This window comes from Orycteropus afer, unplaced genomic scaffold (assembly GCF_000298275.1).
Source record: "Orycteropus afer afer isolate SDZICR_OR568_19922 unplaced genomic scaffold, OryAfe1.0 scaffold00194, whole genome shotgun sequence".
Classification (NCBI taxonomy): domain Eukaryota; kingdom Metazoa; phylum Chordata; class Mammalia; order Tubulidentata; family Orycteropodidae; genus Orycteropus; species Orycteropus afer.
This window is the reverse complement of record NW_006921781.1, coordinates 1,588,677-1,600,036: the sequence shown is the minus strand read 5'-3', so window position 1 is coordinate 1,600,036 and position 11,360 is coordinate 1,588,677. Positions and strand designations below refer to the sequence as shown.

General features: G+C 40.9%; 1 protein-coding gene across 1 annotated transcript in view; it reads left to right on the top strand.

Annotated features, from left to right (window-relative positions):
- COG3 (component of oligomeric golgi complex 3) overlaps window positions 1–11,360 on the top strand; it is a 121,381-nt gene that overhangs the window by 106,296 nt on the left and 3,725 nt on the right. Inside the window, exons 21-22 of the mRNA XM_007947816.2 lie at window positions 4,960–5,087; window positions 6,387–6,485. Of these exons, the coding sequence (XP_007946007.1) occupies window positions 4,960–5,087; window positions 6,387–6,485 (227 nt within the window). The remainder of the gene's footprint in view (window positions 1–4,959; window positions 5,088–6,386; window positions 6,486–11,360) is intronic.

Genomic DNA, 11,360 nt, shown 5'->3' with positions numbered 1-11,360 from the left:
TTTTTTTTTTTTTTGCCTCCAAATGATTTTGAGTTTTGTACCACATTGTCTTTCTTGTGTTTTTAATGACGTTTTGTTTTCTTCATGGATGATGTTATTGATGTTATCCCACAATTCCTCTGGTTTTCGGTCATTGGTGTTCAATGCATCAAATCTGTTCTTTAGATGGTCTCTAAATTCAGGAGGGATATAATCAAGACTATATTTTGACTCTTGTGGACTTGTTTTAATTGTCTTTAACTTCAAGTTGAACTTGCATATGAGCAGTTGATAGTCTGTTCCACAGTCAGCTCCTGGCCTTGTTTTGGCTGGAGGTATTGAGCCTCTCTATTACCTCTTGCCACAGATGTAGTCAGTCTGATTCCTTTGTACTCCATCGGAGAAGTTCACGTGTATAGCCACTGTTTGTGTTGTTGAAAAAGGTGTTTGCAATGCGTAAGTCATTGGTCTTGCAAAATTCTATTATGTGATCTCCAGCATTATTTCTATCACCAAGGCTAAATTTTCCAAGTATCAGTGATTCTTCTTTGTTTCCAACTTTTGCATTCCAATCACCAGTGATAAAAATTAACACATCCTGATCGCATGTAAGGTCAATTTCAGACTGCAGAAATTGGTAAAAAATCTTCAGTGTGCTCGCCTTTGGCTTTGGTGGTTGCATAAATTTGAATAATAGTAGTATTAACTGACCTTCCTTGTAAGTGTATAGATATTATCCTATCACTGACAGCTTTGTTCTTCAGGATAAATCTTGAAACATTCTTTGTGATGATGAATAACACGCCATTCTTCTTCAATTTGTTGTTTCTGGCATAGTAGATCATATGGTTGTCTGATTCATAATGGCCCAAACCAGTCCATTTCAGCTCATTAATGCCTAAGACATAAATCTTCATGGGTTCCATTTCATTTTTGACAACTTCCAATTTTCCTAGATTCATACTTCGCACATTCCATGTTCCAGTTATTCATCTATATTTGCAGCTGTTTCTTCTCATTTTGAGCCATGTCACATCAGCAAATGGAGGTCCAAAAAGCTTTACTCTATCCACATCATTAAGATTGGCTCTGCTCTGATGAGGCAGCTCTTTCCTAGTCGAATTTTGAATGTCTTGCCAACCGGATGGGGCCATCTTCCTGCATTATATCAGGGCTGTTCATTAAGTTTTCGGTAACATATCAGTGTTTCACTGCTATTCATTAGGTTTCCACTGGTCAATTCTTGAAGATGTGTATAGCCTCTTCCTTCTTCTGAGTCTGTCTTAGTCTGGAAGTTCTGCTGAAACCTGCCCACTGTAGGTAACCCTGTTGGCATTTGAAACACCGGTGGCATAGCCTCCAGCCTCATAGCAACACTCAAGCCACCATAGTACAACAAATTGACAGACAAGTTTGCCTCCTTTAGCTCTTCCAAACCACTCCACTCACTTCCTGGCCTCCCCTAGCTATTCTGGCCCATTACTGCTCCCACTTCCTTTCCTGGTCTCCCCTAGCTGTTCCAGCCTGCCGCTGATTCCTGCTTCCTTCTTGGTCTCCTCTAGTTGTTCCGGCCTGCCGCTGGCTCCCGCTTCCTTTCCTGGCCTCCCCAGCTGATGATGCCAGTACAAGTTTGCACTGATTTGTTTTATTACAGATAAATTTTGTGATGTGTACTAGGCCTTTTGTTCAGTATGATGGAGGTAGTGAATGCTGTACTATCTTTATAGTTTTCCACATTTGTATTGTTATATGAGCTGAAGAGCCTAGGTGGTACGAGCATGATGCACTCAGCTGCCAACCTAAATGTTGGCAGTTCAGACCCACCTGGCAGCTCTGTAGAAAAGCCTGACAATCTGCTTCCACAAAGATTACAGCTGAGAAAACTGTATGGCACAGTTCTTCTCTCTAACACATGGGTCACCTTGAGTCAGAATTAACTCGATGGTAATGGATTTGGGTTTTTGATGAGATTGAAATTTGACCATATCTTCCAGAAAGACAGTGCATGCAGTTGATGTAGCTTATTCTGTCAGAAAACAGAAAACCAGATTCTTTTACCAAGCATACTGGAGAGTCTAGTCATTTTCTGCTGTAGTGCTATCTACCTGTTGGACTATTCTTCTGCCAGTCAAAGGGCAGACTTTTCGGGTATAACTCAGCATGGTTCTTGAAGGATGATGATATTTGGATTAATATGAGCCTTTGGCACAAAGTTTCAGTCACTTGCAAAGGCTTATTTAGAAATTGGAATTTTTTTTTTTTTATTTTGTACATCTATGTAAATGAAACGAATGCTTTCAAACCTACCAGCCACTTGAAGGAAGGCTGGGCAATCTACTTCTGTAGTGATATTCCCTTGGAAACCCAGGGAGGGGTCGCTATGAATTGGGTCTGACATGACGGCACATAACAACAACAGCAACAATAGCAAATAGGCAGAGGTATATTTAACATAGCCAAACCCAGGGGCTCGATGCAGAATTAATGTAGTATTCTTTCCTTCAAAATAAGGGCTATTCTTTTCTCAAGTGGAATCCTAATAGAATTCTCAATATTAGATGCATTGAGTTCTTTTTCCTTTTTATTTTTTAAAATTTTTTATTGTGATTTGGATTAGAGTTTATAGAACAAATTGATTTTCCATACAGCAGTTCATACACATTTTGTTTCATGACATTGATTGCAATCCCCACAATGTAACAGCTTTCTTTCTACTTCCTCCCTGTAGTTACCTCTTCCCTGTGTCCTTTCCTGGGCATTCTTGCCCCCTGAGCTGTCTCCCTGTGCAAATACTGCCCTTCTGTTCTCCCATGATTGATCCTTCTTAGGAGTATATCTACCTGATGTAAATATCTACCCCATATGCCTGTCTGTTGTTTGGCTGGAAGCCATAGGAGTGAGTTCAGTTCCAAGCCTGAAAGGTAACTAGGGGCCATAGTCTCAGGGGTTTTGCCTGTCTCTCTCAGACCCAGTAAGCCTGGTCTTTTTTATGATTTTGAGTTTTGTTCCACATTGTTCTCCCACTCTATTCAGGATCTCCTAGATGCATTGTGTTCTTAAGCATTATGAAGATTGTCATTAAGAAAGCAGGAGGAGAGAGAGAAAGCCTCGACAAAAGCCTTGAGATGCAAATTGAAATAAGCCTGTGTGTTTTGTCACTGAACCGTTTTCGTTTCTTTCTAAGAGATGTTGGTGGATATAGCAAAGACAGTTCAGTTTTACCCTGTTGTGTCTTCTGGCCCATTTAGCTACAGTGGAGGTGAAATTGTTTTTTCTTAACCTGTAATACATGAAGCCCATACTTACGTGTCAGAGAGAGATTTATTGGCCTTTTGGCAGCATCAAGGACAGTCTCAGGACTGTCTTTGGTGTCTCTGTTTGGAAACCCAGTGCTCTTGGTGCATGCAGACTTGATAATTTCAAAGGGATCATTTCATGATAAACTCAGAGGAGCAGAGTCACACATTAGAATGCCAATTTCTTAACTTTGGGGAAGCTACGTTTATAGGAATCCCAGGACTTGTTCAGTAGCCTGCACACTCACTTAATGGTTTTCAAGGGATCTAAAAACTAATTTAGAAATCTCAGAAGTGTACTTAGTGATGATATCACTAGACCCCATGGAATTGGAAGTGTCTTGGAGGAGCTTTCATCTATTTTATGGAAGATAAGCAATTCCTAGGTCATTCCACAAGCAGTTCCCAGGTTGTTCTCTTTTCTTGAGCGCATGGGCACTTTCTTACCCTGTTTGTTGTACACCAGCCTTCCTCATTCAAGACAACAAACCATTTGGTTTAAAATTGCAACTGCAGAAAGATGTAAAATGAATAAATTATGCTGTCCACCTTCATATTGGTCCTTTTATCAGTGGCAACTACTAATAACAGTTTCTTTCCCCAAATTTTTTATGCATCTACTAGCATAGTATGGGCTTAAAAATAATGTTAGACCAAAGATACTGTACTACATACCTTGCTTTTTTATTTATGTATTGTAGAGTGCTTTCCATGTTCACATATCTACATATTGTATATACCAGAGACATAGAATGACATCACTATATCATGATTTCTTTAATAAGTCTCCTATTAGTAGATACTTAAATTATTTTCCCTTTTTGTTTTTCTATACATTGTACACCCATATCTTGGTATTTTGTGAGTATATCCATAAGGTAAATTTCTAGCAGTGGAAATGTTAAGTGTGAAAGAATATGTATATTTAAAATACTGCTAGACATTGTCTAATATTCTTCCCAAGAGGATTTGCCAGTTACACTCCTATCAGCCATGGGTGAAGGTGCCTGTTTCCCCACACTCTTGCTAAGCATGGATGTCTTCAATCCTAATAATTTTTGTCAGTCTCACAGTGTCTCATTGTTTAATTTGCATTTCTTTAATTACAACTTTGAATTTATCAATCAGCCTTTCCTTTTAAATGCTTCCTACTGATTACTCTTCTATGTAGCTACTTCAGACGTTGCACCTGGGTTATGCAGTTATTTGTTAGAAATTTCTGTTCTCTTTCTGCTAAGACAGTAAAGACAGATATGTAGATTCCTCTTAGCTATGAGAGTGTTTTCTGAATGATCTCAGCAAGTACCTGGGGGAGCTAGTGTGTGAGGTCAGTTCTGCAAACGAAAAAACTCATTCATTGTGAAGTTACTCTTACTGGTATCTCTGAAAATCACTTGAAAAACAAAAGCAGAAAACCTTCTCTGTTATCTTCAAAAGCCCCATATAACAGCCCCTATGAATGTCCTGAAACAGCCTTAGCCCTTGGGATTTTTATGTATAGTAGATACTAATGAATGTTCATAAGGCTTATGATTAAACTTGATACATTAACAAGAAAAATGAAAGAAATTCTTTGGGGAAATAAAGAGTCCTCCTTTTGCTGTGTTTCTCTCCCCTCTGAATTAAAATGGAAATGTTTCTCCTCTTTTTCTTTGTGACACTGACAAGGTTAATTTCTTTCCAGCAAAGGTCAGTGACCTTGTATCAAGTGCCTACAAGACAATAAAAGAAAAGCTGCCTTTGACATTGAGAAGTATGTCATTGTACCTATCCAATAAAGATACTGAATTCATCCTGTTTAAGCCTGTTAGGGTGAGTATCATGATACTTGATTTGAATGTTGACCAGTCTCTTCAGATGTTCTTGCCACATATGCACATAGCATTTTACTCTTCCTGTAGACATTGTAAATTTTTGTATGCTTTTCTGGTGAAGTCGATTACTAATCACTGTGGTTCTTAAAAGGTCACAGGGCCTGCATCAGTCTGATTTTATATATATATATAAAATTCCATCATAAATATATGTAAAATCAGAGGAAATGATAGAGAAGCCTGCGAGAGCCGGAATTTGATGGGACTGCCTTGTTTTTCTGGGTCTCGCAAATTTTCTACCTTTGACAGGGTGTGGTCTTTCCACTTTTGTTTGTTTTAGTGGAAAATATTTGCGTTTTTCTTCTCTGACAGGTTTCCATGTTACACAAGTTCCAGCTTTTGTAGTTTATATATATATATGTACATATATATATACACACACACACACATACACACACATATGCACGTATCTATATATATACATACCAAAAATCAAACCTACTGCTGTTGAGTCGATTCCAACTCATTAGCAACCCTGTAGGACACAGTAGAACTGCCCTGTAGGATTGCCAAGGCAATAATCTTTACAGAAGCAGATTGCCCCATCTTTCTCTTGTGGAGCGGCTGGTGGGTTTGAACCATCAACCTTTTAGTTAGCATCTGAGCTTTTAATCACTACGCAAAAGGGGCTCCCTATTTTTTTGCCATATTCCTATCATCTTAGTTTTTAATATGTTGCCTTTCAAAGCAGAAACTAGCAAAGAAATAAAAAGTTTGACCCTCCAGTTGGATTTGGCCCAACACTTGAGAGAGTAACATTTCAGAAGTTCTGTCCTATTTTACCGGTGAGGAGGAGAAATAAATGGCATGCAGCAGCTGCCAAGGGATTAAATGTCAGAGCAAATTTAAGACTCATAACTTCCAGTTCTGTGTTGAGCTCATATTTTTAGCCAAGACTTTGGTTGATTTTTAAACTACATTTTATATGTCTGGGAACTTTACTGTCTTTTGTGTAAAAAAATTGCTGCTAAAGACTTTTATTATTCTCTGGAGAGATAGGACTTGCTAGAGTTTAGTTTTTCCAGGAAATACTATCTGACACATCACAGTCAGATTGTGCTAGGATCTGAAATATTAAGGCAGATTATGTGTCTTTAGTAATCCCATGAAAGATACATTTTCTCCAGTTGTTTTGGCAAATTTCATTACAATTTAACATTCTTAGTGCTTCTTGTTTAGACAACTGTTTATGTTTTCAGCTACTCATTTACTATGATTTCTTGTTATTCTTCCTAAGAATAATATTCAGCAAGTCTTTCAGAAGATCTATGCTTTGTTAAAGGAAGAGTTCAGCCCTGAAGATAACCAGATCATAGCTTGTCCTTCTGTGGAACAGGTAATCCATAGACAGAAGACCCGGGGTCTCTTTTTTTTCTAGCCTTGGCTATTTTACTTAAGTAGATAATGTCTTTGAGAAACAATGTTTTTATTTTCATTTTAAAATTTTACTCCGATGGCCATGAATTCAAACTTTGAGTTGCTATAAAAATGGCACGGTAGCATCAGAGGCCCTCTAACTTCATGAGGGGTGAGGTTAATCACCATAATTACCATCAGCCCAAGGTTGATTGCTGTGAGGTGGAGTTCAAACATACCTCCACCCTCCAAACTTTACCAGTTTTGATATCAGCTATCCCTCCCATGGCAGTCTGTACTTCTCTACTGCGCTTGATAATTCATTGCAATGGCCACACAGAACTCACAGACCATACTCAAAATTGTAAGGTTTATTAGGGAAGTACTCAAGATCAAGAATGACTCAGGGTGCAGTTCTTTGGTCAAGACAGCTTCTCAGCTGTCTACAGGCAGGCCTCTCTTGGCCCCTTGGCCCGGCCTCTTCCTTGCTTGGGCAGGTATCACAAAGTAGCTATTTAGCTCTGCCAGTAAGTACCCTGAGGAACTCCACTCTGCCAGTAAGCCTTGACCCAAAGGCCTCAGCTCTCTTGTTCTGTAGGTCAGCATGCCCACTGTAACTGCCTTGCTCCATGGGCTGGGAAGCCTACTGTGCCATCTTAATGCTGGTCTGCTGATTCTGCTGCAGCTGTTTCTCTGTCACTGCTTCTGGCTGTCCTATGCCATCTCCAGTGTTACAGCTCTCTCTCTCTCTCTCTTTACCTCTTGTGTCTAGGAGGTTCTCAGTGCAGGGACTGGGATCCAAAGGATGTGCTCCATTCCACACCTGGCTCTTCTTTCTTGGTGGTGTGAGGTCCCTCCTTCCTGTCTCTGGGATGGCTTTATTATTATTATTATTATTGTAATTTGGGTGAAAGTTTACAGACCAAATTCACTTTCCATACAGCAGCTCACATAAATTTTGTCTCATGGCATTGATTGCAGTTTCCCACAGTGCAACAGTTGTCTTCCCACTTCCCTTAGTTAGCTCTTCTCTGTGTCCTTCCCTCCCATGCATTCTTGCCCCCCAAGCTGTCTCCCTGGGCGCACATAGCCCTTCTGTTGTCCCATGGTTGATCTCTCCAAGGAGTGTATCTATCTAACGTAAATGTTCAGCTCATATACCTGTCTTTTGTTTGGCTGGAAGCCACAGGAGTGGGTTCAATTCCAGATCTGAAGGGCAGGTAGGGGCTATAGTCTCATGGGTTCCACTAGGATCCCCTTCTGAGTGGTCGGCAGTGGTAGCCAGGTACCCTCTAATTCTTCTGGTCTTGTAGTCATATAGGTTGAGGATCGCATGGTGTACCAGTCAGTTGGACTGATTGTTTCCATGCATCTTTGGTTTTCTTCATCCTTCTTTGCTTTGGACGAGGAGAAACCCATCGTTGTATCTAGATGGCTGCTTGCAACCTTTTAAGATGGGATGGCTCATTTTAAGCCTAGTGGAGTGGGAAGACTGACCAATCACCTTGTTAGGGTTCCACACCCTTTATTTGCATGGTCCCACCTCCACCTTATTTGTATTATTAGCAATTCTGTTCAATTCCCTTGGCAGGCCACAAACACCCTATTTGCATAGCCACACCCAGTCATTTTGTAGATGTTACCAGACCATGGTGAGAAAAGCCATTTTATAAAAGAGATTCATTTTCTAACTTTTTGGGGATTGCTTTAGATTTTTCAATTTTTTTTTAATCACTTCTATAACTGATGCTAAAAATTGTTACGTTTCAGAGAAGTGAACTATTTATGAAAGACTCAAGTAGTGGTATTTAGGTAGCTGAATATTTTTGTTTCAAATATGCATAATTCGAGGTCCAAGTTTCATATGGAGAAAATGAATTATTTTAGGGATTAAGATAGATATCAGAACTCTTTTAGTTTTATTTCTTCATCTTAAATTAAGAAAAAGAAAAAAAAAAGACTAAGTATAGAGCTTAGTTTGTTTACTATCATTCACTTTATTTAAGTTTCAGCCAGTAAAGTTTTATTAAACACCTACTGTGTATTAGGAGGGAGCTCTGGTGGCATAGCACCTAAGGCACTTGACTGCTAACCAGAAGGTTGATGGTTCAAACCCACCAGCCACTCCTTGGAAGGAAGGTTGGGCAATCTACTGCCGTAATGATACCACCGCCTCGGAAACCTAAGGAGGGTCTCTGTAGTGCCTAAGGCATTTGACTGCTAACCAGAAGACTGGCAGTTCAAACCCACCAGCCACTCCTCAGAAGGAAGAGTGGGCAATTTACTTCCGTAGAGATACCACCTCAGAAACCCAAGGAGGGGTTGCTATGAGTTGAATTGACTCGATGGAAGTGAGTTTGGTTTTTGTTTCTGTATTACAAAGAAGAAGCCCCCTGGTTGCACAGTGGTTAAAGCACTCCACTGTGAACTGAAAAATTAGCACTACCCACCAGCTGCTCCATGAGATAAGGATGTGGCAGATTCCTGCAAAGATAGCAGCCTTGGAAACCCTATGGGGCAATTCTACTCTGCCACTATAACTCAGAATCGGCTTAATGGCAACAGGTTTGTTTTTTGGGTTGTGTAGTGGGAGTCCCTGAGTCATGCAAATGATTAAGTGTCAGGTGCTAACTGAAAAGGTGGAGGTTCAGGTCTACCTAGAGGCACCTTGAAACAAAGGACTGGCAGTGTAGTTTCAAAAAATCAGCTGTTGAAAACCTCATGGGGCACAGTTCTGCTCTCACACACAGGGGGTCTCCATGAGTGGAGTGGATCTGGGTGTTTATTTTAATATGGATGCAGTATATGAGGAGTATATATGAGGAGTGGGAGCTCTGGTGGCATAGTGCATAAGGCACTTGACTGCTAACTCAAAGGTTGATGGTTCAAACCCACCAGCCACTCCTCGGAAGGAAGATTGGGCAATCTACTTCTGTAGTGATACTGCCTCGGAAACCCAAGGAGGGGTCGCTGTGAGTCGGAGATGACTCGATGGCACATAACAACAACAATATATGAGGAGGGGCCAGTTAGGGAGGATATTTCTGGTCTTTAATTCAGTATAGTGTAGAATTTCAGCATATGATAAATTGTAGAAGTTCTCGACTATAATACAAGGTAGAATGTCATAGATGTAGTAAGAGAGGACAATGTTTTATGGGTGAGGGAGCCTGGGGAAGATTTTCAGAAGAATAGGTAGCAATTAAGCTAGATTTGAAGAATGAGTGGGGACCATTAACAGTTCAAAAGGCAGTTCAGCTAGGGATAGACTGAGTAAACCTTGGAGATGGGAGAATGAAGGGTTTGTTAGGGACCTGCCCAGTTGAGCAAGAACTAAACTTGGGGTTGTAGGTTGTTTTTTCCAGACTAGACATTGAGCTAGATTTTGAGGTGTAAAATACTCATTAAAGAGCAATACTTGTGAAAGGAAGGGGCAGGGACCAGGATTGGGCAGAGGAAGACGTTGAATGGTGGTGTAGGCTGAAGAAAGCACCAGCCAGCCTGATAAGTGAGCTCTGGAGTGTGTATGGCCTGTTAGGGCACCTGTGCCAGGCCGAGAGGGCTGTGTGTTTGTGCCCCTGCTTTGTCAGCCATGGCCTAGGTTACTCCTGGGTGACCTACCCCTGGCTATGTATCTTTCTCTAGCTTTGGCAGACAGCTGTAGGTGGAGCTGTCTGCTACCCACATTCCTTGCAGCTGGGTGGCAGGTCCTCCCTTGAAGTGGTTCTGGGTGGGGCATCTCTGTCCACCCCCCCTGATTTGTGCTCTTGACTGCAGTCAGGCAACTCCATCTTCTTATCTATAACCTCTAATGTTGGTCATTGTTTTTAAAAATCTTTTCTAATCCACATAAATATATCTAATATTGCAATTAAGTACACACACTACAAACGTGCATTGATTGATTCATTCATTTATACTTTTTTTTTTGAGTACCTACTATGTACTCTTCTTGCAGCCTGGAGGAGCAAGCATGGAAGCAGGGAAACCAATTAAGAGGCTTATTGCATTGGCCCAGGAAGAGGTCATGGTTCTTAGACCAGGCTAGCACTGGTGTTCCATGTGGTCTGATTTGGGGCAAAATTGACTGATACATCGGTGTAGGGTGTGAGAGAGAAGAATCAAGGATGGATTCCAAGGGTTTGGGCCTGAGCAGTGAAAGAATGATGCCGTTTCTGGTGGTAAGAAAACATCAGGAGTAGGTTTGGGAGGTGGGGATGTGATCAGGAGTTCTGTTTGGCTGTGTTAAGTTTGACACATTAGACATCCAAATAGGCATTTTGAGAAGGTATTTGGATAGATGAGATAGGTGATTGGGGAGCTATTTGGCTGAAGATGAACATGAGTGAGCTGTGAGCGTTTGGTGGTGTTTAAAGCCATAAGGCTGGATGAGATTACCAAGGGAGTGAGTGTAGATAAAGAAGAGAAAACTGAGAGCTGGATCTGGGCTACTCCAGCATTAAGGAGTCAGGGATATGAGGGGAAATAAGCAAAAGATGCTGAGGAGTGGCCAGGAGATGAGGTGAAAATCAAGATGTGGTTGTATCCTGGAAACCAGGAGAAGAATATGCTTTAAAGAGGAGGGAGTGACCAGCTGTCTCAAATGCAGCCGATAGAACAAGTGCAGGGGGAGGTGGGTTCAGAGAAATGATTATTGGTTGAGCAGTAGGGAGGCCCTTGATGACTCTGAGGAAAGAACTCAGAAAGTGATGAGGATGCTGAAAGACTGTTTGAAGTAACTAGGGGATTAGGAGACAGGGACTGGAGGCAGTGAGTGAAGATGTCTTTTCAGGAGTTTTAGTATAATGAGAATGATGGGTAGAAACTGGAGTCATATATACATATACATATATAT